The 26322-nt window shown below is 44.3% G+C and overlaps 3 protein-coding genes and 1 pseudogene across 3 annotated transcripts; 3 read left to right on the top strand and 1 right to left on the bottom strand.

The window, feature by feature from the left end:
• Window positions 1-985: 985 nt before the first annotated feature.
• Window positions 986-9921, bottom strand: LOC133913617 (mitochondrial Rho GTPase 1-like). The gene is made up of 14 exons (XM_062356813.1): window positions 9566-9921; window positions 9320-9452; window positions 9015-9161; window positions 8589-8765; window positions 8223-8474; window positions 7779-7847; window positions 7605-7660; window positions 7288-7369; window positions 6604-6815; window positions 6442-6508; window positions 5843-5955; window positions 2559-2709; window positions 1729-1915; window positions 986-1533 (listed from the first exon to the last, which is right to left on the bottom strand). Exons 1-14 carry the CDS (start codon window positions 9787-9789, stop codon window positions 1460-1462), a joined length of 1944 nt encoding a protein of 647 aa, XP_062212797.1. The 5' UTR covers window positions 9790-9921; the 3' UTR covers window positions 986-1459.
• A 1500-nt stretch (window positions 9922-11421) lies between these two features.
• On the top strand, window positions 11422-14782 carry LOC133910818 (zerumbone synthase-like; annotated as a pseudogene).
• A 4804-nt stretch (window positions 14783-19586) lies between these two features.
• On the top strand, window positions 19587-22304 carry LOC133911285 (AP-1 complex subunit sigma-1-like). Its single transcript, XM_062353483.1, has 7 exons — window positions 19587-19782; window positions 20662-20748; window positions 20883-20974; window positions 21127-21235; window positions 21349-21384; window positions 21476-21562; window positions 21946-22304. The coding sequence occupies exons 1-7, from the start codon at window positions 19780-19782 to the stop codon at window positions 22015-22017; spliced, it is 486 nt and encodes a 161-aa protein (XP_062209467.1). The 5' UTR covers window positions 19587-19779; the 3' UTR covers window positions 22018-22304.
• Window positions 22305-23533: 1229 nt separating this feature from the next.
• LOC133913618 (transcription factor bHLH106-like) lies at window positions 23534-26034 on the top strand. Its single transcript, XM_062356814.1, has 2 exons — window positions 23534-24096; window positions 24518-26034. The coding sequence occupies exons 1-2, from the start codon at window positions 23800-23802 to the stop codon at window positions 25010-25012; spliced, it is 792 nt and encodes a 263-aa protein (XP_062212798.1). The 5' UTR covers window positions 23534-23799; the 3' UTR covers window positions 25013-26034.
• The last annotated feature ends 288 nt before the right edge of the window (window positions 26035-26322 follow it).

Here is a 26322-nt window from a genome sequence, read left to right on the forward strand (position 1 = left end):
TCAGTATTTCCCTTTCTGCAAGGCTGAAAGCATGCATCCATACGCGTCCATGATGCATGCAGTCCAGGTATTGAACTTGGCTTGATACCATTCTTTGGCTGTGTTTCTACGTCCTACTTTATCTTGCGGAAGTCTCTTAATATGATTAATGAAATGATATCGCTCGATTGGTTTTATTTGCTGCCTGTCTCGGTACTTCGTTCCTTACATGTTTCTTGCAACTTGGTTTGATCAGACCAGCTCGCCCGTCTTGCAGATTGCTTCCATGTCAGCGGCACATGTGCACCAGCTTTTGCATACATAGCTTTTGGTGTTCTCTTGCACTCGCGCTTGGATTGGACCTGACATGGTTAGGATGCAGTACAGTACTGTAAACACCATTGCTCTGTTTCAGTTGTTTGTACATACCATGCTATTATACTGTAAAATTGGTCTTACTCTTCCATTCTTGTGTTCCGATGAATGTATATGTCTGTACAAGTCACGAGGTGATTCTTCAGGAAACGAGTGAAGCCCATATCAAACGAGTGAAGGACATACGGAAGTAAAACCGTTCCCAAATCGGTACGTAAAATTTACCATCCACAAAATTCCAAAACTTTAGGTTAAGGAGCGAACACGACGACGATCTGGCACAGATCGGGCCTTCCAGGTGAGACGTCGGTTGCTCGGCGATTTATTTTTTTCTTTTTTCTAAGTCGAGAATTGAGAAGTCGACGAAAAGGATTTTACAGGCTCGCCTGTCGCCTCAAATGAGCTCACATAACGAGATGTGAGCCATCGTCATCGAATACATCTGATCACGGTATCTTCAGTCAAAATAGCAATCGCTCGATCAGTGGACTCCATAATATGATAACAGTGCTAGAATACCGAAGTTGCCCGGTTTAACCAAAACGAGGGACCAGTAGAATTACGCCAACCCTAGCTGTTCCCCAGCGAAGCTTGCACGGCAGAGACAGGTGATAACCATAACCACAACAGGTAAAACACAACAGTGTACAAGTTAACGTGCTACCATTCTACATCAAATCCAGGAGAATACTCCGAACCAAACGAAACCTTACAGCCCCAACCATGCTGGCTCAACTAAATGTTCAGTATTCACCAGCTTTGAGACTAAACCGAATCCCAATTGCAGACTAGTGCAAGTACATTGCTACGCGGGCAAAACTTCAGGGTAGTAACAACATTTTAACAGAGCTAATTTAGTAAGAACAGCCTATCAGATGCGGCATTAATCAGAGCCGAGCAACACTCGTGAATTATAGAATCTGAAACCCCCAAAAAAAACCAACAGGCGGCAGGATTTATAGCTGATGGCATCTGTACAAAACGGTCTTTTCACAGGACAAAAGTTGAAGCGGTGAAGCTCAACAAGCATGAACAGACGATCCAGCTGATGTTGGGAAGTGAGCTACATGAAGCACTTTATTCTCCCGCTGTCTGGGAGGAGGCTTCAAGAAGATGCGTTCTTCCTAGCTGCATAAACCCGGTAAGCCGCTATTCCCACAACTGCAACAGCAGCTCCAACTGCAAATTATTAGTGTAGTATCAGCATGAGTTAGAACTGAAGAAACTTTCACAAGAATTGTCTTGATTTGCGAAACAATATAATGGTAGCATTAATGGGAAGCTAGACTGTATGATTCCAACAATTGGACACCTTGCTTACAATTATATATTTGGTATTAAGTGAATTTAACTACAGGCAAGTGTGAGACTCACCTGAGACAACCATGAGGGAGCGGTTTAGAAGTTGGCGGTACTGCCTGCGTGTTTTCCCAGCTTCAGTTTCTGGAATGCTCAAATGGGGCTGCTGTGCTGTGTGAACTATTCTGCAGAAAATACTGTTCAAGTCTCTCAACCTCACGCTGATAGGAATTGGTGTTTCAATTCCCATGTCTTGGCTCACCTGAAGAATAGATATTTTTACAGTTAAATTATTTGGCAAATAAAAAAGGACTTCCAATTCTACAGAAACAATATCAGCCAACACTCAACAAATAACAATTAATACACAGTTATATAGAGACTTTAACAGGTCTTAGAAAGAATTGTCCACAAACGGATATAGCAAATTCTGCATCTGTATATATCGAGAGTGGTCCTCTGAGATGTCCACAGAGAAGTGAAGTAATCACAAGAACGAACATGGCATTAACAAATTTAGGTAACAATGATAAACAGTTCTGAAAAAGATTATGAACATTGCAGCAGGATGGGATCAATTGCCTGATCTTACAAATTACAAGATAAAATCAACAAAATGTGACCCAAGAAATATTTCAGCAAATTACTTATGCACATTTTTCTTTTGTTCATATGGTTATTTGGGTAAGCCAAAATCCTAGGAGAACATTAGGAGGTAACACATCAACTTCAGTAATAATCTCTGCATACTTAAAGAAAAACAAAAGATGAATAAATATGACTACAACAGGACCCCAATATCCATTCTAGTTCAATTGGAGAACTATACCTACAGAATTAAATGTTAAAATACTTTCAAAGATGGGGCAAAACGATAACTGACAAATCATGCAGAGCAAGCTTACTCTGGTCGATTCTTGTAGAGCTTGTGGAGATTGGTCGAGATCATCTTTAGCAGCAACTATCAGGCAAGGAACTTCGTAGCCAGTATTCTCTCCATGTGTAGCGACTTGCACAAGCAAATCTCTTGCTCTTTGCCAAGAATATTCATCGCAGCTACCATTTAAACATTACAACGTTTAGACTATTTAGTCACAAGCACGGTAAAGTAGATTTATATGGACCCAAGTAATAGGCTAGGAGAACAAGATATATGTCGATCTTTTGAGAACCTTGCAGGTTTTACATTTAATTTTACAATAAGATTTCAAGAGCATTGACAAGATTACTGTATGAAAAGAGTTCAATGCTGAATTGTTAACTGTGGTCTTGATTACCAACTGTCAAAAGTAGGGCTCACATAATCAGTGTACGATGATATTGTGACAGCAGGTGTTCAGGCCAATAGAGAATTAAAAGAAAAAAATGAAATGAAAAAGAGAGAAGAGAAAAGGAAAAAAAAGAAAAGAAGAGGAAAAAAAGAAAAGAAGAAAAGAAAAGGGCCTATGCTTTCGGATATGGGCCACACTGGCCCATTTTCCTCTGTTCCCCTTTCTTTCTCCCAGCCTGGTCCTCTTTTTCTCCCATGTGCATCTTCTCCATCCGACCGAGCTGTGCCAGTCCCCTTCCCCTTCACGCCGCCGCTTCCATTGCACCTCCCTCTTGGCTTGGGCTGGCCCCACTCTTCTTTGGCGACTGGCCTTCGCCGCCTCTCACCTCTCGGCCAGGTCCGTGTTGCTTCCCTCTCCCTCGACCCGGGCTTGCCGCCCCTCTCTAGGCCGCGTCGCCATGCCTGTTGCATCGGCCTGCGCCGCATCTCCTCCACATGAGCACAATGCTACACCGACTGAGCCGCAACTCCCCTCGGTCTCGCCTCGTATCGCGCTTGGTCTCCCACAACCGAATCCACCTATATCCCCAACCAAATCCCAATCGGTCTTGAGCTCTATGGGATTGCAACTTGACTGGATTTTGTGGATAAAACACACTCGCGAGCTTTATCTCTTAGCTTCGGCCTCGATCCCGTGCATATATAAAGGAGGTCGGGCGCTCGATGGAGGGACAACATCAAAAGACTTGGCGAAGCCTTGCCGCGTTGAGTACCCGCTGAAGAAGCTATGTTGCCCTGTGTCATCGCAGCCGACCGAGGCCTGCCGCCAAGCTCAGCTTGACCTCTTGCTATTGCCGAGTAGTAAAGTCGGGGAGCCGGTTGAAAGTTGGTGTCGCTCGCCGTCAGACCGTGCAACTTTTGTGATAGAGAAGCCCACTGTCGTTGCCGGTCACCGCGGTTGGTTGTTATCCTTCCCCTTCCTTTGCCACAGGTTGTCCGTCGCCAGTGATGTCGCGAGCCTATGTTGGCTGCTAGTGGCATCGTGTGTCGTGCTGCCCATCGATGCTGGATTCCCCACCACCGCCATATTCTGTCGCCCGATGTCGCCGGCAGGCTGTTGTGCTTTGGTTCTGTGTTGTCTATGCATGTCACAGGCTGATGATGAAGCCATCTTGCCGCAGGGGATGCCGTTGTTGGTTTGGCTTGGCACCTGCTGTTTGGTGATGGATGCCGCTTGTTGCTGCTGACGTCATGCATGATGTCGTTCCCCTACCCGTCTGATGCTATCTTCCTTAGTTGGCTGATGTGGCTGAAGCTGCTACTCTAAGGCCTCAACGTCGTCGCCTAGTTATTGCTGGTGGTGGTGTTAACGTCGCCCCTTTGTTGAAGCACCGGTCAATGATGAAGATGTGTCTGAGGCCGGTCTTCACCGCCAAGCTTATACTGTCCTCCTGCTATGTTGCCCAGTAGATGACAATTCGCCGAGGCCCTCCTGTTGTTGTCTAGTGTGAGGATGCTTGTTGATGCTTTGTTGCCGACCCTGATGTTGCCTGATGTTATCCTCCCTGTTGCAATGAAGTTGTGCCCAGCTCTGCTATGGTCGCCTGTGATGCCTTTTCACTGGTTGATGGGCCAATGGTTGTGATGATGCCTAACTCTCTTCTGTTGATCTTATGATAGCCTTGTTATGATTGTTGCCACAACCAATGACGAATATTGAGGCTCGGTGTTTCAGCTGCGTATGTTGATGGCTAGGGTGATATTGTTCCCCTTTGCGATGAGTGCTAGTGATGATGATTTCCCTTCTGTTGGGATGATAACTAGTTATATTGTTGCATGTTGCCTCAGATTAACGACTGATGATGTTTGTGTTGAGGTCAATGTGGCTAGTGAGCTAAGCACGATGCCGGGCTCCCGTCGCAACCTAACTACTGCACCGGTTGAAGCTACGCATCACGACATGCTCATAGTTCACCACCGTTGCATTTTTTTTTTTTTGAGGTTGATAATACGAGACCGATGATGCCTAGTGTTGCCTAACGGTCGATGATGCCATACTGAGACCAATGTTTTACTTTATTCCCTAATGTTATTGCTATTCGTCTTTGTTTACAACCTTGCAGACTCGGAGACGACCTTGAGAAGATGACCATCATGCGCAGCCTAATCGAAGGTAGCTCGTGGAGACGGGCGTAATTAACCGAAGAGCTTCGTGAAGCCTTGGGAACCAAGAAGACATAATCACCAGATGATCGAGCTAGTCAGATGTGTGTGTGTGTGGAGTAACATAATGTCATGAGATAAACTTTGTACTTTATGAATTCGATAATGAATGAATAAAGATCAATGTTCCCGTTGCATTATTCTCCCTTTACTTGTATACATTGTGTATACTGGCACGCCCTACAATATACTCTTTCCAAATTGATATGTTGTCAAGAGCAAGTTTTTTTGTCATGAAACAATCAGTGATTAACAGCCAAACCAATTAGCATCACTAGGTGTCAAAGCTAGCAAGTTTGCCTGAGAACCCACTTTCAACAATGGATTAACATGGATAGAAAGTCATGAAAACCATAAAATCTCAGCTGATTACCACTAGTTTAAAATATAGTCGGCATCAGCCAGCAGACAGAGAATGGTGCAAAACCAGCCACCAAAGTAATCTAAGCTTGCTAAGGACAACACTCTCTAAAATCACAACTTTAAAGATTACCGCTCATCATCACGATACTCGCCATCAGTTATCTTACCAGGTTGGTACTAAATGGTTATAATACTCTCTAAAAAGAAGATAAGATTAATTTATGATAATTGATGAATTCAACTGCCACCACCAAGGGTACTCGATCACTATAAAGTGTGTGTTGTGAGACTTGCAGGTCACAAATAAATAAAATAATAGTTAAGAACATGTACCTGTCATAAACAAACACAGCTACATCACAGGGTGCCAATGATTCCCTGTTAGTCAATAAAGATCTTACATCTCCTTCAGGAATTTCACGCAGTATAAGCGTCTTTCTAGTCCCCTTCAGCAAAAATGAAAACATTGACTAATATCAAACATTTAGACAAATAAAGAACACCTAATAAACCGGTCATAATAAGAAAATGATAAACGTCAAGTGTACTTGTGAACAAAGCAAAATTAGATAGAACATGATTAGTCCACACAGAAGAATCTAGATACCAAACAATATAATTTGGCTAATCTGATGACCCTTTATTATTTTATTATACGCAATAACTAAACCATTAAAAGGTATAGACTGTAGTCGAAAGGAGATGATACGGTTGTTAAACTATTAGGATGCTTATCAACCATACCAAAATGCAATATTTGATGTTCAATAAAATATGCTGCTCATTAGCTTTATTAACAAAGAATTTGGATGGTTTTAGGGGTTTGTGTCGTCATATCAAAACATGTTGATAAATTCACAAGTACACTAGGATAAAAATTGTTGAGACAGAATTGTCAAAACATAAGCGTACAGTGTAAACAGAACACATACATCAGGTAGTTCAACAGTATTTGTTGCAAACCGCTCACTGTTAGTTGGCAGAGCATCAGATGGTTGCCTGTGACAAGGAACACAAGTGAAATATAGAAGACCAAATGAAACAAACATAATAAGAATATCTATGGTATAAATAATAGGAAATGCATGGCATACCTTCCAATGAATGATTGTAGCAACGCAGTCTTCCCAGAACCTCTAGCACCGAAAACGTAACACTGGAACACGGTTCTTTGAGTCTGTTGCTTTTTACGGTCAACTCGTCTTTTCCTTGTGATAGTAAATGCAGAACCAAAATCACCCGGATAGCCAACATATACAAGGTTGGCAAAACTATTTGCTGGATCTAGAAGTGTCATAAGAGCCCACTGCATTGCAGAATTTTTATTCAACAAAGGCAAAATATATAGCAAAATAACATTAGATTAAGATAACATATCAACAGAAAATACATTGATATGCACTCAGTGTTCTGTACGAATAAATCAATAAAAATCAAAAGCCCAACAATGCATCACATATCAAACAAAGAATTTAATCACTACTGCAGCTAGTTTTGCATACTTCAAGCTTCAGACTAAAGGTGATACAGAGATAAAAATAACAATTGTTTGGGTGTTCTCAAAGCTGTAAAAGCAGCTGAGTCAATGGTACATAAGAGAGCACCAAAAAACACAATGCATATAGCTTATGTATAGAGAAAGTGTGTTTCTTTCTTATGTTGAATCCAAAGAAGAAATATGTGCCTTAACAAATATGACATATCAACAAACCACAAGTTATAAATTGTGTATTTATGCTCAGAACAGTATGTTTAGCATGCTAAGGTAGAGATAATACCTTAGAAAGAAATCCTTCAAGTGACAACCCACCCAAGACATTCTTTTCAGCACAGTCTTTATATATATCAGAAGACCATGGGCTGAAATATAAAAATAAATAAATAAAGGTGATGCTAAGAAAAATGACAGCAGAAAAAAATACTAAATAGATTAATTATAGGCCCTTCTAATGAAAAAGCAACAGATTCTATCGGAGCAATTAGAGGACCGAATACAGGACTTCCAACACTTTCCATAAAGACAAACATTAACCGATGTTACAAGACTCAGTCTCAATACATGTGCAGAATGATTTATTCATTTTCAACGTCTTACTTTTCAGGTGCTGTTGAGAAAAGGTCCTCCAGCTCAGCAGGTAGCAAAGCTCCATCCTGGATAAATACAAAAAAAAATCCAATAAGCAATATAGTGAATCACAGAATACCAATGGTATATCAGGATAATATTACTTTAACAAAATGAATGTGTAAATCACTGTGTTTAGCTTACATTATCAATGTCAAACATGTTAAATACCCCTCTCAAGAAATCAACCACTTCGTTAGTCATTTCCAGAGTCTGCAGAAAACGCTAGCATCAGTACTTCACCATCAACAAAAATATTACAAACCAGAAGTATGCTAAAAAGTGTTTACCAAACACAGATAAACTCCAACTTGGATCTAGGAATAAAAGTTCCCAACACACTACTGAGAACAATAATCAAAGTATTAATGCTAGTGATAGAAGTATGCAAGGCTGTGAACTGCACACAGAACCAATATCACAATAGCAAGATCACTTCACTATAGTTGGTTAAAGAATATTTAAAGGGGGTAACAGTTGTTATCAGAGTGGCAGATCAGGATAGATATACAGATATGAAGTTAAACTATTCTAGCTTCAACCAACAGTATAAGATTTAGATAGCCCAAAAATCAAACAAAACATTACTTGATCAGGAGCTCTTTTAATTGGCATTGAAATGAGGTCATCCCTAAGCTTGATGTCATTATCATAACCAAATTTCCTCAATACTGTCCATGTAGTTTCCAGTCGACCTTTTTCAATAAAAAGAGCATGCAGAAAAAGGAACCCAGTCAAAGTAAGTCCATTTTCATTTACGCCTTCAGGCATCTTCTCTTGAACAACTCTCTTCACGCCTGAAATTTCAGTAGGCTGGAGAGGAGCACTAAAACATCTGACCTGTAAAGCAATAAAAAAAAACTCAGCACTACAAGAAATAAAAGAATGGTAACCGAATCACTATGTTGTTTGCTGCTAATCATTTAAAGCAAGGCAGCCTCAGTGAATGCACACCTGAAATTCATTGAGCTCCACATCACTAAGAGCCCCATCCTTGTCATTATCACATATAATGAATATCCTCTTCAAAGCTCTCACACAGCGCGGCTTCAGAGATTGCGCCTCTTGATCAAAGAGAGGGGCTGTTGGGTGAAGCACTGCCTTCTGGGCATAGTAGAAGACCTCAGGCACCTGCAGAAAGTCAAAATTCATAAGTGATTTTAAGCAGCCCCACCAAATATCAAGTTTAACATACTAAACACAGATACCAATAAAGTAATATAATTAATTTACATCAAATTTCAATAAATGCATGTCTGGAGCACTACATGGTAATCTTGTTATGATGCGTCCAACAATTGAGCATATCAGCATATTGGGCACCCAGTTCAGATAGCATGACCAATGAATATTCATTCAAATATTGAGATGAGGGGTAACCTGAATCTGGCGAAGAGCGGAGCACTCAATGCAGGTCTCAATCTCGCGGAACGACTGCATGATGGGTGCCATCACCTGCTCAAGGCTAACTTGCTGCTCGTCCCTCAGGTCCAGCTTACATCCCACCACGATCACCGGTGCCTTCAGCTGCACCAATACACATCAAACAACACAAATCACAATGGGCAACCCACATAGTGCCACTTCAGCGGTGGCAAGAAATCAATTGGCTCCACAGAACTATCAATCTCGAGCGATCCAAACCTACACCACGAAAGCAGCTATCAAGTGCAGAGCAGCATTACCTGGAGGCGCCGGAGCTCGGGGAGCCAGAACGAGCTGAGCCGCTCCAGCGTGGCGGGCCGGTCGCAGGCGTACGTGAGCACCACCACGTCCGCCCCCTGGCACTCCGCGATCAACTTCGGCTTCTGCTCAGGGCTGTGACCACACGGACAAACAAATCAAACGACGAAACCACCACCACTTCGCGAGAATCTAATGGACCCGAGAAGCGGGAGCGGGGATGCGGAATGGGGCGAGGGGAGGGGGACCTGGAGGAGGTGTCGATGATGGTGATGGGGACGCGGTCGGGGAAGTAATCGGCAGGGAGGCGTGTGGGGGGCATGACGCGGGGCACGTTCTCGGGGAACTGCTCGGTGGCGAGCGCGACGACGAGGCTGGACTTGCCGGTTCCGGGGTCGCCGATCAACACAACCCGCACGCCCGACTTGCCCGCCAGGTTCGCAGCCGGCGCCGGCGCCATCACACCCGCCATGCCGCGCGCCTCCTCTCTCCCTCCTCGGGCTAGGGTTTTGCGGGATTTGGGCGCTGGTGTGGCGTGGCAGCGGGTGGGGTCGGGAGCGGTGGGCTGCTTCGTTCTTATTGGGGGATGCGCGCCGTCGGTTGCTTCGGCTTGGAGTGGAAGGAAGGGAATGGTTACAGACTACTGCAGGTTGGTTATTGCTTCGGGCTTGGAAAGGCCTTGAAATTACGTGGGCCGGGCCTAATGAAAGTATGGGCTTAGATTTGTGTGGGATCTTCGTTTGGACAGGATGGAATGGGCTTACAGAGCCCAAGCTTCCAAGAAACTTTGATAGTTCGGTGCGAGGGTTCGTAGTATAAGATTTAATGGGATATGGTTATTTATATTTTTGTTAGATAGGGTGATTTAATTCATTTAATTGGATGGATAGAATTTGGAGGAGTTAATAAAAAATTAAGTTTTATTTGTTATATATTTGATTTTTAAAAATAATTATGTGAGATCTTATTTTATTGATTTAATTGTAATACAGTCAAATCTCAAATCAGATAAACAGTTTTAGAGATAATATTATTTAAAATATACTAAAAAATATATATTTAATATCACACTAATATGAATAAAGTTCATCCAAAATATATGTTGCTCCGAAACGAATAGATCCATCATAAAAAAATATTCTCTCTAGATTGGATTGCCCTCCCATCAAACGCTTAAAAAAATATTGTGTGCTGTCACGCGCCGCCTACCCACTGCGCTCAGCCCGCCGTTTTCGTGGGCTTCTCCCAGCGCGCCGACCTTGTCGTGTCGCGCGGTCCCGACCATCACCACGCGCCACAGTCCGCAGTTCCGCACCGCGCTGAGGGTCGCCACCGTCGCGCCGCTTGCCACTACCGGAGCTGCATCGAAGAAGCAATGGGGACAGAGAGAAAGAGAATGACAACTATCGATTGTTGGGTCCCACTGTTGGTAGCCTGCATTTTTTTATACAAACGCACGCACACACGCTCTTATGCGGTACTGCCTCAACTCGTGGGCACTCCAGGTTCCTAAAACTCGCACCCTGGGTTTTCTCGGTACGAACGGAAGCCACTAGCATCCGGGCATCGAGTCCTTCGCCGTTGGTAGCGTGCACTAGGGGGAAAGAAATTCTGTGAGACCGGGTCTCACAGAAAGACCCTCATCTCTGCGTGACACGTGTCCTGTACTTCTCTCACATATATTCAATCAGACCGTTGGATCCAGAACGAACGGCGTAGATCAGGGTCTCACGGAGGCCTTTCTGCAGAGGGTCTCATATAATTTTCTTCCCACTAGGGGGGCAAATATGCTGCTAGCATCATGTGACGTGGTGTCGTGTGATACTGCTTCGCCTAACGGCATTGCCGCGAGACGCAACTGCGCGCACGTGAGCCACCGGCCACGCGCCGACGTCGCGGTCGTGAATTGGGAGCTCGGGGCCGCATTAGTGGTGTTGGTAATGCCTGCCGACAAGGAACACCCGACCTACTTCACCAATCCATGCGCCACGTGTGTGCGCGCCACTGAGATCTTCGGACTCTCCGCACTCTCCCCCTCTCGCTCTCTACTCGAAGCACACCGAGGTCAGCGACGCCGGTGGCGCAGAGCTCCGATCTCGACGCGATGTTCGCCGCGGGCTCCTCCTCGTCCTCCTTCGCGCGGCGGTACGTGGCTTCCAGAGCATGGCTCCTTCCTCCCCCTTCAATGGCTTCTCTACCGCACGACCCGGTTGCTGCCGCTATCGCTGCTGCAGTTGACCCCCTATTTGCCCTTCTTTTCCCCCGTTTGACGATTTGGTGCAGTAAAGACTCGATCTTGATGAAAAGTTTTCACCTTTCACTGCAAAGTTCGACGAATCGAAGGTTCCACCCTAGCAAAGTTCCTCCAGTGGAGTGTGCTGTGAGGACTAAGAAGCATTGCTTGTTTGTTTGTGTGCCAAGTGGATCCTTAAAGATTCCACTATTTCAGAGTTGTGATATACTGTATACCTTAGCTGTTTCTTATCTCAGTTATATCATAGCATATAGACGATAGGGAGAAGTTGTTGATCTATCAGGATTTAGGATTTAGAAAAGACAAATTTTACGGTGGTCTAAAATTAATATGAGCCATCTATTTTTAGAGTTCAACAGTCCAGATTAGTCAGGATACCACTCATTTCTCACCGATAGTATAGGTAGTATATGTGAGTAGTATAATAGTATTAGGGTTATTTTGGGGAGAAAAATACGTGGCATGAAAGTAATTAACTGCAGTTATATGTCTCTGAATAGAGTAATATTTTATTGACGTTTTAACATTTTACTCTGTATTCGGCATGAGAGTTCATTTGCTACCCATCGGCTAGGGTTAGCGATCCGACGTTTGTGGCGTCGATCTTTCTAGTAGCAAAAGTATGGTGGGTAATTTTAACAAAATTACCACAATTATCAAAATATCCAATTACATGGATCGTCGAATTAGATTTATACTACCTCCTACCTATGGGTAGTATGGACCACCGTAAAAGAGCTCTTAGAAAAAACTGATCATTTTGACTCTCAATCCAATAACTAACTGTGCTTTAAGTTTGATCGGGCTGCATTGCTGAAGCACAGGTAGGAGGGAAAGGTCGCCCTCGTTACCGGTTGTACCACGGGGATAGGTGAAGCCATCGTTCGCCTCTTCAGGTGTTCGACATCAACGTGCACAGCATGTTCCTCGGGATGAAGCACGCGACGCGCATCATAATTCCCCAGAAATGGGGACCCATCGTGTAGCTGGCGAGGATGGCCAGCGTCATCGGCGGGATGGCCCCACACGCGTACACGGCATCGAAGCACACCATTGTTGAAAGTGCCTAGAGGGGGTGAATAGGTTTTTCTAAAAATTAAAACTAAACAGCGGATTAAAAGATGTCGGATACTCCAGTGAAGGTCGGATACTCCGGACTGATACTCCGGTCAGTCTGGAGTCTCCGGTCTAGTCCGGAGTCTCCGGTCTAGTCCGGAGTCTCCGGTCTATACAGGATTTCGAGAATAACTAAGAATTAACGCGAACAACTAGAATCTAAAGGTGATACTAAGTCTACTAGATATCACAAAGCTTAAACAACAATAAATATTAGCAATATGATCACTAGGACTAATTATATGGAAAATTCTCGAAACTACACAATTAAGTAAATTGCACAAATGAGAACACAAGGGATTATCCCGGAGTTCAACCACCTCACTAAGAAGTGCCTACGTCTCCATTGAGGAGCTCACAAAGAGCCATGTCTTTTCCAATCCTATCCTCTTCTAGCGACCACAAAGATCAAGCTAGAATTTCCTTACTCAATTTGAAGTCGATTACAAACTTCCCGTGGCACTCCACAAAGATTGGGTGCTCTACGGGCGACGCCTTGTCGTCTAGAAGCACAAGGCTCCAAGAGAAATGATCACAGAGAATGCTTGATGAAGACTTCAATGCTCAAGTGACTTAATCTCACTCCAAACCTGAACTCACTAAATTTGTGCAAAACTAAGCACTAGAGATGGTTGGAGAGACTTTGAATGCTCTTGGAATGCTCTAGGAGTGTAGATTTCAGCAGCAACAGCAAGCATTAATGCCATGGGATGTGGAAATATATATATCCCTCTCTCAAAAACTAGTCGTTACTGTTCTGACAGACTTAACCCGGAGATCCGGTGAACAACAGAGTATCCGGTCTCAATTCCAAAACGGCATCAGAACGTTCATAGAACTGTGTCAGAACTAGCCGTTACCGTTCTGTTAAGTTACCGGAGTCTCCGGTGAACAACGGAGTCTCCGGTCCTAACAGGGCTACCACTCAGGCAAAGTCTGGAGACTTGCCAGACCCTCCGGCTTCTCCAGGTACCGGAGTATCCGGTGAACACCGAAGACTCCGGTCCTTTTTAACAAAAGAATAAATATTAACCGATCCACCCTTGCCGGAGTCTCCCTCGGAGACTCCGGTACAAATATTTTCTCCTACCGGAGTATCCGGTGAACACCAGAGACTCCGGTCTTTTTCAACAAAAATAAATGTCTAACCAATTGACTTCTAGCGGAGTCTCCGAGACCAATCATCGGAGTATTCGGTGAACACCAGAGACTCCGGGCAAAAAGAAATTCGGAACCGAGCACCTTCTGCCGGAGTCTGTCTCGGAGACTCCGGTCTAAATACTGAGTACCGGAGTATCCAGTGAACACCGAAGACTCCGGACTCAGTGAACTTCTGTCTAACATCCCGGTGTCCGTGAGTGAGTATGTCTCTCAACTTATTGGTACTAAAGTATATCTTGAGCATTGAGACACTAAACAAGCAATCAAATTCAACCCTCTTAATAGAGTGGCTATTCTAGACTCAATTTCAAAAATAGAAAAATTTAAATCCTACTGAGTACTCCTTGTTGCTTCTCTTTTCTTTTCAAATGGCGTCAATGGTCATATGTCTTCTCAATTTAGACTAAGACATGTTCATGACTTAGATAAACATATTAGATCCTTAATTATTTTGTCATCAATAAGTCGAAACCCACTTAGGGGGCCTAGATGCACTTTCAGTTGTGGGACTCACCAAGAGCGTCACCGCAGAGCTCGGGAACAACGGGGTGCGTGTCAACTGCGTGTCACCCTACGCCGTGCCCACGACGCTGACCATGCCACACCTGCCCCAGGGCACGCGCGCCGACGATGCGCTCAAGGACTTCCTGGCCTTCTACGGCCGCGAGGCTAACCTGAAGGGTGTCGACCTGATGCCGATGGACGTCGCCAAGGCGGTGCTCTACTTGGCGAGCGAAGAGGCAGGGTACGTCAGCGTGCTCAACCTTGTGGTGAACGGACAATTATCTTTTGGAATGGTTCTCTAACAGTGGCATCATTAAGCATTACTTTGATTTTCATACTTTCAATATTAAAGGTTGACAACATATTGAAAGTTGAGATGCTTTTAGGTCAGCATATTGAATGCCGCTCAATTTCTCTTCTCAAACATAGTAATGGCACTTTGTTGTAGAGATTGCATGTGTTAACACTTCTTTTGAGAAACTAATACTTGGTAAGAAAATTTTGCTATGCTGTCTATGTTAATACGTTAAGAATCTTTGTCCCTGATGTTCAGCATTTTCTATGTTTTATCTTTTTGCTAGGTATTTAATTCGACAAAGGAATGCTCTAAAGCATAGCTTGACACTTGGCCACTCACTTCACCCAAAATATAATATATTGATATTTGATGGAGCAGGATTCTTGATCCATGGCAAAATCAGCTTCTGTTCAAAATTTTCTAATGTTATCAAGGTATTTTGCATGCATAGTAAAGAAAACAACAAACAACTACGCAATGATGGATGTTCTGACAATCTAACAATATCCCCGTAGGTTATTGAGTGAATTGCTATACACTGTCTTATTTTAAGAGCCGTCTCTTGTCATATCACTTTAAATTTCTTAGATGAATTTTACTTTGATGGAGCTAAATTACAACTTTATGGAGCGGTCTCATTTTGATTCCAGTGATCATTGGGGTGTGTACAATATCACCATATGTCTGTGATAATTCCAGGAATCTAACTTTATGGAGGCTTCATTGTTGTTGCTATTGTTGTTGATCATTGGGGTGTGTATAGCTTGTTACCTTATCTAATAGCATTTATTTTTTACAGCATGGAGGTGACCAAGTTTTTATATCCCTTCAGGGATTAGTTCAAAGCTTGAAGGATGGAAGTGCATCACATGGAATCAATCTTGTTGCAAATGAAGCGAGTGTGTCTCGTCATCTAAGCCATTGCGGGTCGAAACATGACATAAAGACAACGATTAGTTAAATTTTTAATGTAGTATTCTAGTTATAGATATAAGAACTGAACATATAACAAATGTAGCTCAATTGTGTAGATTTTCTTAATCTTTCTATATGTCTGTATCCTAGGCTCCTAGCTGTGTAGTAGATAGAGAGGTACAACTTATCACAAACATTTTAATCTATTATTTACCTTCTGTTAGTCATCCACATCTCTTGACCTTTTATGAAGAAAAATGCAGTGGTTATAATCTGAAAAGCTTTAGGCTTGCTATGCTACTGCAAAAAACAAAACAAAAAAAAACAAGTAAATGCTTTACACTCAACAAAGCAGGAACATCACTTTTACTATATGAATGGTTTTCTACATAATTTACCATTTTCAGTGCATCTAATCTTCCATCTTTCCTTGCAGCCAGCAAGCTGGATCATAGGCAGCTTATTTTCTGGTAAACTGATTCCTTTGAAGAAAGACCGTTGCGCTTTATTCCACCGAATCAAGACGCCATCGTTCCAACAACAGCATGTATTTGACATGAGTCAAGAAATATGACCTGCCACATCACATTGTTATAATCCCATGAGAACCTCAAGTTCTCATTGAGACACAGCGGTTACGCAGTTTCTATGGGCTATGGCGATCTTTTGTTGACATCAGAGTTTTTAACAGCACATTTCCATCACACTGAAATTATGACATCAGAGTTTTTAACAGCACATTTCCATCACACTGAAATTCGTGATTTCTATTGTTGTTGTCACTTCACAACTGAACGGGAGCCGGAAAACAGAGCATTCTTCAATCATGATACGGCATGTTACTGCCCACAATTGATTTTTAGAAAGGAAAAACTTCCCACATTAGATGAGAATGGGTTGTGCAAAGTATTCTCAGGCAAGTTGTGCGAAGTATTCATCATTGAACTACTTTGTCCATTCATTCTAGAGACTTGGTTTCTGAAGAACATGATATTTACTGGAGGACGTCCACACTTTAATAATCGGCAACGGAGCAAAATTTGTGCAGTTCAGAGTTACGATGTTGTAAGTTGTTCCATAGATGTTACATGTAAATTGTAAATATCAGAGAGAAGATACTTACTAGTTCTCAGTTCTCACTTGCAATGGTGTGTGATGCGTCGTTGTCTGTTATAGTGGTATATGGCATCAGGAATGCAACTGTAAAAGCATTGATGAGTATTTCTTTTAACTATACCTTCTAACTATTCTGATCATATATATGTACATTGTAAGATGCGGACTGATGGCCTCATTTTACTTCCAAACACGAGCGTGTTTCTTTCGCATTTTGAGATACCCTCAAGATCATGATACGGATCCTATACCCTCAAGATCATGATACAGATCATACGATACTACGAAGTCAAAATGATATTGATCCCACCATATATCTTAAATTCATAATATCATGATCTTATATCTTAAATTCATAGTATTATGATCTTAATGAGAGTTCTATATGATCCTACAGAATTATTAAGATCCTAAATAAGATCTTGATCCTACGATCCTAGATGAGAGTTTTATAAGATTCAACAAAATCGCTAAAATCTATGCATAATTAAGTTTTATTAGTTTAATCTAACATGTTGTATTAGTTTGTATCTTCAAAATTTATGTGTAACGATATTTCATACTTATTAAATGTATTTTTAATATAAAAATAAATTAAACTTTAAAAATAAAAATCCTACAAGATCGTGATCCTATGATCCGATCTTGTTCGGCAAAAACCATCTTACCTAGGATCCTGATCCTAAAAAACCTTACCTCTGTTCAATAATACTTTCGACATAACAAGGTCTCTAACATGTAACTTTGACAACTATTTTTCACTATAATATATTTATAAAATCTAATAAATTTTATGATATTAAAAAACATTTGTAATACAAATCTACATTTTTTGGAAAGGATGGCACTGGTGACGCCGATATTATTAAAGAAGAAGAGAGTTGACTCAGTTTATGAGGGGAATCGGACTTGAAACCTTAACAATTATACGGTTGATTTAGGGCTAACCGGCGAAATTCCCCATGACATGAGCGTCCAGATAACAAAAGCCAAACACTACTTCACACTAGAACAACCAAATGGAGTATGCAACCAGGTCGTTCTTGCTAAGCTCATCGCACATATGCGACCCAGCAGCTCCAACTTCTCAACATAGACCTCAACGTATGCCACGATGTCCTCTTGTCCTCACCCATGGTGACCACAGAACAATGTCAGGGGAGAGAGTTGTAACGTGTCATCGTTACTGAGCTCATTAGACGTCTCAACGCAGCAACTCCGACCCCACCGCAACCCTCATGATCCAAAGCATGTCAGATGACAACTGTGAGGAACAATCACAACACCAATAGAAACAGAGACCTCACCAACAACTTGCCCCTGCAGAGGCCCGGTGTGATCACAACCAACGTTGAAGGATGTCCCCGCCACAACAATGTCAGCGGTCACCAGGACACGATGTGGGATCCTCCAAGACGACGCCCAAGCATCGTCGTCGCCTGTTCGGACATGGACAAGGTTTTCACTTGAGAGATCCCACAACGAGAGGAAGAGGGGTGAGGCACTTTCAACAACGCCTCCATGGAGGAAAGTGATGCCTACGGGCGTTGCCATCGTCAGCCCAGGCCAAATACCGGGCAAGGCTTTCGCCCAAGGCACCCACACTCCAACCAACATCCTAGACTCCACGAGCATGTGCCACCCCTAAGCCCCCCACATGCCACGAGGTTCCCCGCAGGCCAGAGCAGAGAAGAGGCAATCCAGTAAAGGGAGGAGCTAATATGGCATTGAGGGGCAAAGGGCAACCCAAGATGAGGTTGGACGAAGCCAAGCCAGGAGCACCAAGAAGCGCACGACACACATCACGTCGGCAGTGCATTATCCAAGCGCACCAACCACTATCGGTGACCGCCCAAGTGCAACGTAGAAGCATGTGCCCTAGCCGCTGGTGCCCGCGTTATCATAGGAAACAAAGAGGCCAGCATGACGGGCACCCACCATGCGTCGATCGCCGCAGGCGGCTTGAGGCCCGCGTAGTTGCCAACACACCTGTAGCCTAACCGAACGGGGAAAAACACGTCAGTGAAGGGGAGGGGTGGGGGAACCGCGCCACCACTGCTGCCTGGAGGAGCAAACTCCCCAAGTGGCCACCCAACGATGCCCACGTCCTAGCAAGCCGATCCAAGGCCCACCGTCGCAATGGTCTGACAACGGCGAAGTGGGTCACGCCGACAATGGATCCGCGCATAACCCAATCACCAATGGCTAGATCCACTCCTTAGAAAAGGAGATTTGGCGAGAAACACGACGGATCCACCAGCTCCAGATGACGCTCAAGGAAGGAGAAGGAGGGAGGTGGAGGAAAACAAAGGGGAGCGAGACGACCACTGCTTGGCGCCGCTCCCAACCGGCGGTGGCGGTAGCGGCCGAGCCAAGGCTGGTGGAGGAGGTGGTTCGGGGTGCTGGCGTGTCGCCCTCGAGTCGCCTCCAAGGAGACGACGTGAGGGATATGCAATATTTTCTATTCATTTTTACATGAGTCTTCTAATCGTTCGATAACTAAATCTACATATATAATTTTTATATTTTTAAATTAAATATTTTAAAAGATTTTGATGAGTAAAATTTTAAAAGTTTGACCGGTCCTTATCCAAAACTTTTAAGTATTAGTGACCGGAGAGAATACATAGCAGTGAACATTGAAGTTGTTGAGTCTTGTAACATCGTGTACTGCAATGTCTTAAGGATTTCTGCAACCGGCTACAATTAAGCACAAGAGGATCAGATTGAACTGCATTAAGCAGTAAGCCTTTTCTTTTCCTTTTGAAGAGACAACCAGATTACAAAATCGGCACCTTTTTTTTTTAGAAACAACTCACTGCGAGCCTCAGAACTCAGAAGCCATCTGATGCACGTAGTGGCAGAGACGTGGCCATGTGGTCCCATTCGCGCGGACAGACGCCGCTCGTTGGGCCCACATGCATAGACTGCGAGGACCGCGAAGCGGAAGGAAAAGAGGTAGAAATTACAGTATCTCGTCCCGCGGGCCGTCGTCTCTTGCGGCGGTGGCGATCACCGTCGACGACTCCTCAAAACTAGTGTTAAAAATCTTCTTCAGAGAAAGATAAGGGCATCTCCAACCGACGCCATTGCGAAACATGGTAATCCACGGGCCCAATCTTATTCTAAATGCACGCCCTCCATCTTTGTTTTGTTTTTTTAGATCGATTCTGTCCATCCATGAATGATTTTCCTCGGAAGACTTCGTCAATGGTTTCTTGATCATCCCGGAAAGGTCGCTCGAGATCTGTAACGTGTTGCTGAATTAATCTTCGAGAACGTATTCCAGAATTAATTCAGAGAGGAAGGCAGAATTGATTCAGAGTGGAACGCGCGGGGCAACGAGGAGTGGAGCCGCCGCCCCCGCGCGCACACGCTTGAGCTCAAGCGCAGCCGGCGTGGGGAGGCTTGATCCGTACCGTGGCCGAGCGCTTCTTCGTATCACCTCGGACATCGGCAGTCTGCAGCGGACCCTCCCCATCTCTGGGCAACGCGCGCTCTCAACGCGCCGGCGCTGCCGCGGGAGCATCTCCTCCGGAGGAGCTAAAGCCGTGGACGGAGCGCGTGGGGCGGGCGCCTGAACCTGACGAGGCTCGCGAGGGACGCGCGGCGACGAAGCGAGCGGAGGTCGGCGGCGGCAGCGCGACGTCGCCGACCCGGCTGCGATGTCGCCGGCCGAGAACATTTGTAACGCGATCCGATTATTTGCAGATAGCACCCTATTTTGGATTGTGATTAATAGTCATGAATATTTGCATAAAGCTTATTAATCGCGATCCAATTATTTGCAAATAGCCTCCTGATTAATAATCAGGATCCGAATATTTGCCAAAAAAAACTCCCTAATTTGTATCCCGGTCCAAACCAGAGGGCTATCTGCAAATAGTGCCAGTCGCTTAATATCCTTGTTTGTCTGTCAGTTTCTTGCTGAAGATTAGAGAATTCCACGTAGCAACATAACATTTTTGCTTTGTTGTCAGATACATTTTGCGCTTCTCATCAGCAGGCAAGGGAAGGTGAGGCTGACAAAATGGTACACTCCATATCCACAGAAGCAGAGATCCAAGGTATGAGTATATCTGTAGGTTTTTACTGCAGTTGATCATTGTTTTGGCTGGAGCCTTCTGAAACTCTTTGAATGCATCCAATTGTGTAAAAATAAAGACTGAACCACAAAAATTGACTTGCTTTCCTTCAAAAGGTCATCAAAGAAGTAAGTACGCTCATCCTGGCAAGAGGCCCCAAGCTGTGCAATTTTGTTGATTGGCAAGGGTGCAGGGTTGTGTATAAGAGGTGGGGAGCCCTACCGAATGCTAATTATGAAATTTCATTTTTGATTGTTAGTAAGCAGTGAAAGATAAAGCACCTCCAAATTTATCCATTTGAAATGAAATGTTGCGATATTACTGCATAATCTGTTCCTACCAACAATGTGCCATCTGCAGGTATGCAAGCCTTTACTTCTGCATGTGCATTGATCCTGCTGACAACGAACTGGAAACTCTTCAGATCATCCATCACTTTGTTGAGATTTTGGACCGGTACTTTGGCAATGTAAGATCTCCCACGCCACTTGCTATTTCCCACTCCGGGGACTTGTATATTTTCTTTTTTGATGAATGGGGAGACTTATTTTCCTTATGGCTGGTGTCTCTGTCATATTGCAGGTCTGTGAGCTCGACTTGATATTTAATTTTCATAAGGTGCGAGCTTGATATGTCAAAAATTGCCTACTTATGTTGCTCATATTTTCTACAATAACAAGGCATTTCGACCTTTTTAACGGATTTTCAGGCGTACTTCATATTGGATGAGATTCTGATTGCTGGTGAACTTCAAGAATCGAACAAGAAAGCGGTACTAAGGCTAGTAACTGCACAGGTAGCTTATCAATTATTTTACCTTACGCAAGAGAGTTGAGTGTGAGGTAGTGTATCGACCGGAATGACATTCACAAACAAGTCAAAACAGTGAGGATTTCTAACTGCACATATTGCCTTGATTTTTGGTACTGTGAGTACTCTGCACAATATATCTGCCTATGCTGAGTTGCTGACACAGCTTAGTGGATTAGCAAGAAATAGACTTTAATTATGCATCACGATAGTCCATATTTCAATTGAACTGTGCGGATTTCTTGGCAGCACAATGAAAAGGATAAGCCAACATAGTCATGTACTCATGTGAAATGCACTACTGGATGTTGCTAAGGATTGGGCTGATGATCTATCATGACATGGTTGAATAAGCTGGTATTTTTGCAGGACTCTTTGGTGGAAGCCGCAAAGGAGGAGGCAAGCTCATTGAGCAAAATAATTGCACAGGCTACCAAGTAGAGCACTTGTGTCTTCTACAATGATTACTCTCACCTCAGGGCATGATAGTAATTTAATCAATACTATGTACAACGGTTTTCACTCTTGATTTTTCTCGTAGCTTCCCCTGTTCCATCTCTGCATTTTGTTCAGAGATCTGTGCCATCCTCTTATATATTTTTTTCTGTTTTCTTGTGTTTTGTTTTCTCCATGTGCTTCAAGGGAATCTGTTGTTTTCTGCTCTCTTACACAAGATCACGAATTGTATGAAAATAAAATAATGCAATAATTTGGCTACGGAATTCTATGGTCCCAATTCACCTAGTCACTCAATTCTAAGTCCATTCAGATATTTTCGGCCACCTCTTGGTAAGATATCTTCGTTTGCAGATTCCTTTTTTGCCTATGTTTGTAGGTCTGGCTTGTTCTGGGGAAATAAAAGGAGACCATGCCATCAGCATGAGCTTTCTTTACAGCATGGAATAGTTACCAATTATAAGTTATTAACACTTATTCAAATGGTTCCTGAGCTCGTTACCCAAAAGTGTTCAATTTTGTTTGCATGGATCTGTAACATTTCTCGAGTAAATGAGATAAACAACACAACCACGGCATTGTCAACTCATGCACATTGCCCTACATTTAGAGTATTGCAATTTTGGATATTCCAGAGAAAAAATGGTCCTCTTTACGCTCAAAGAACGAAAAGTTTTTCCCCCTTTTTTAGAGAATGTAGTAGCATCGACAATGCGTGGATCAATATATGCAGCTTGGAAATTCCCTTCACAAATATTGTCCATGGATTATGGAATAAGGCCAATGCTATAGTTTATTTACTTTTTTGCATCTTTTCATCCCACCTATTTATGATTTGTTTGGAATACAGAAATTCCGCGTGAGTGGATCAGAAATGGCACAGTTAACCTACTATAGCACAATTATATTACCCTCACTGTTCTATAGGTTTATTAGGCCACTCAAATCAGGTGAAGTGCAACATAAGGCAGAGGACATGAGCAAACATTCCCAAAAGTTGCCAATGCAAGTGCAACTGGAGTCAACAAGAAAGCAATAATCCATCCAACACCGCCACCACTGCATCTCCCCTTCGAATGCGACCCGGCAACAGGTCGGCAGTACCATCACAGCCGTCCAATCGATCCCATGGACCGCCGGAATGCGAGATCTCGTCTGGGTATCCCTAGCTCGCAGGACTCTCTCTCGCGACAAGTCAACACGCGGGCCATCACTCGCCAACCAACAGATGAGCAACAAGAACCTGGTCTTGTATTTGGGACTTAAGTATCCAATTCATAGTATGATAAATGACAAAATTATTATAAAATTTATAAAAAATAAAAAATTATATATATAATGAAATAAAAAATAAATTACTACGATGTTACACTATAAATTAGATGAAACTTCAAATATATAAAATTATATCTTTAAAATTATTTCCCTCATCTTTACATTCTCCCTCCTCTCCCTCTCTCTCCTCACAGCCTCCCTATTTGTTGCTTGTTTATTTATTCGTCCTCGGCTCTCACTCGTCACCCATCCCATCCCATCCCATCTCTTCTCTCTCTCCCCATCCATTAATCAGCTTGCTTCTCTCTCTAGCTCCCTGTCTCTTCCAGACCAAGTCCTAGGAATAGCACAGCACAACGACTCACACCACCACCCCCACCGCTACCGCTGCGCCGTAGCTACCAAGCTCAGTGCGCCTCGCGCGTGTACCACTTGACACACTTGACGAGGCGTGCAGGGTTCGCAAGGAGCAGCGCGCAGGCAGGAGCACGCATGTTTCCGGCAGAGGTCTCGGCGCTCGGGGGCGCCGGCGCGGCGCGGCAGGGCGAGGGCGGTGCCGTCCTGCCGATGCTGCCGCCCTTCTTCATGGGCTCCATCTGGCCCGCAGGCGCCGGTGCTGCCGGCACCTGCCCCGAGGAGGACGAGACCGCGGCGGCAGCTGCGGCGGCCGCCGCGCATGACCGCGCGCTGGCCGCGTCGCGCAACCACCGCGAGGCCGAGAAGCGCCGGCGCGAGCGCATCAAGTCGCACCTCGACCGCCTCCGCAACGTCCTCGCCTGCGATCCCAAGGCAAATAACCTTCTCGATTTGCCGATTGGTTAACCAACACTAAAATCTTCCCTTGATTATATATTTTCTGCAAGAATTGCCAGATAATTACTGAGGGCTGTTCAAGAACTGAATTGGCATCTAGCTTGCAGTAGATAGATGCTGACTCGGCTGGCAAATGGTGTGATTAGACTAGCTAGGCTAGGGCTCATTTCTTGGCTTCTTCCTCTAGCTACATGATTTGGATTGGAGCATGCTTCTTTTTTGCCAAGTACCATGCTTCCTAAATTACTCGAAGATTTATATATACTCCCTTGCTAATTCACTTTGCATATGATTATCGATCCGTAGCTAAACACTCTAGGGTTTGTGTTTGAGCTAGCTTAATGGTGGCAAGAAGGTTGCTAATTTTGTTGATGGGGTTTGGTTGGATTCTGTGCAGATAGACAAGGCGTCGCTGCTGGCGAAGGCGGTGGAGAGGGTGCGTGACCTGAAGCAGCGGGTGGCCAGCGTCGGCGAGGCGGCGCCGGCGCACCTGTTCCCGACGGAGCACGACGAGATCGTGGTGCTCGCCTCGGGCGGCGCCGTGTTCGAGGCCTCCGTGTGCTGCGACGACCGCTCCGACCTTCTCCCGGAGCTCATCGAGACGCTGCGCGCGCTCCGCCTTCGCACGCTCCGCGCCGAGATGGCCACACTTGGCGGCCGCGTCCGCAACGTGCTCATCCTGGCGCGCGACGCCGCGGGTGACGACGTCGGTGGCGGTGTCACGGGAGATGACGGGTACGGCCGTGCTGACTCGGCCGGTTCCTCCGACGGCAACGGCGGTGACTCCCTGAAGGAAGCCCTGAGGGCTCTGGTGGAGCGGCCGGGGGCCGCAGGCGGCGACCGGCCGAAGAGGCGACGTGTCTCGGGCATGAATATGCAAGCGACAGCCTAGCAAGCCGGCGGCCGGCTGATCATCGGCCGTAGCCCAAACAGCTAATTGCATGTTCATGTCATGGTACTAGCTCCAGCGATCTCCATGTTAACTAGTTTTGTGTGCTCATGAGTTGCTAGCTCTCTACATGCATGGCTCTTCTTGAGATTCCATTAGGAAAAATTATAGTATAATGCTACTATTAGGGTTTGCTTCAGCTTGAATCAATGTTGTTCCAAAGCCATTGCAAACCCACCCTTAAAATAACCAGAGTCAGGCAGCCCAATGCGAAGTTGCAGGCTTGTTACCCTACCAATTAAGCACAATATATATCAATATCTGAAGCTGAATAGGATGATCTCAAGATTTTTCCATTCTCAAGCAAGTTCAAGCAACATCTGCATATGTCCATTTTTGCATTCTCAGGTCATGCAGCTCAGGTCCTGTTCATCATTCAAGATGTTTGTACCAAATGCATGCAAGATCCAGCTAGCTTCATGCATGTCTTGTACTACTACTCTTGTGAATAGCTTGTGAGTGATTGGAACTTGGAACGAATGATCTGGTCTTGTCTGAATGGGGATGATGGGAGGAGCTAGGAACAGCCAATGATTTCTTGTGGGTGCAGTGCACAGTGTGGCATGCAGTGAGCTCTCATGACACATGAGTGCATGCATGCATGAATGGAGCTGATCTTGCTAGGATGTAGAGGAGTAGTATATGCTGCTGCCACTGTCTGTCTGGGGAAAGGGGGGAAGATGATGAGCTTTTGTTTCTTGCTGGTTCCCTTTTGTAATCTTGCGTAGCTCCTCTTTGCTTTTGGAGATGGAGGAGGAGATCTCCATGTCAGGGCTAGCTACTGTGCTGAGCTATGGCCTTGCCTCTCTCTGTGGCAAAAGCCAGGATGGCACTTGGTGCGGACAAAAGGAGGTTGTGTGTATGTGACTTCACCTTGGAACAAGAGGGCACTGCTGTGATGTGCTTTCTGCCCACACCAGCTGGTTGCTGTTGCTTGCAATGGCAATTCAATTTGCTCTTTCACATGTCATGCATATCCATTGGAGTAACTTTGTATAGTGCTTGTTAGGACATTAGAATATATACTTGACCATTGATTATAGAAGAAAAATTAATGTTATCTACTAAGGATGAAACACTCCAAAAAGTGAGAATTGAGATTGACATGCCAATGCGCTTGATTCAGCTCTTCAAAAAAACATCTGCTTGATATATGTGTATTTATATGCATGTGCGTGCTATTTCTCTATACGTGTTAGCTTTTTTCATATTATATCTGTTAGCTTTTTATTCCCAACTAGATATATTATCTT

This window comes from Phragmites australis, chromosome 3 (genome assembly GCF_958298935.1).
Source record: "Phragmites australis chromosome 3, lpPhrAust1.1, whole genome shotgun sequence".
Lineage (NCBI taxonomy): Eukaryota > Viridiplantae > Streptophyta > Magnoliopsida > Poales > Poaceae > Phragmites > Phragmites australis.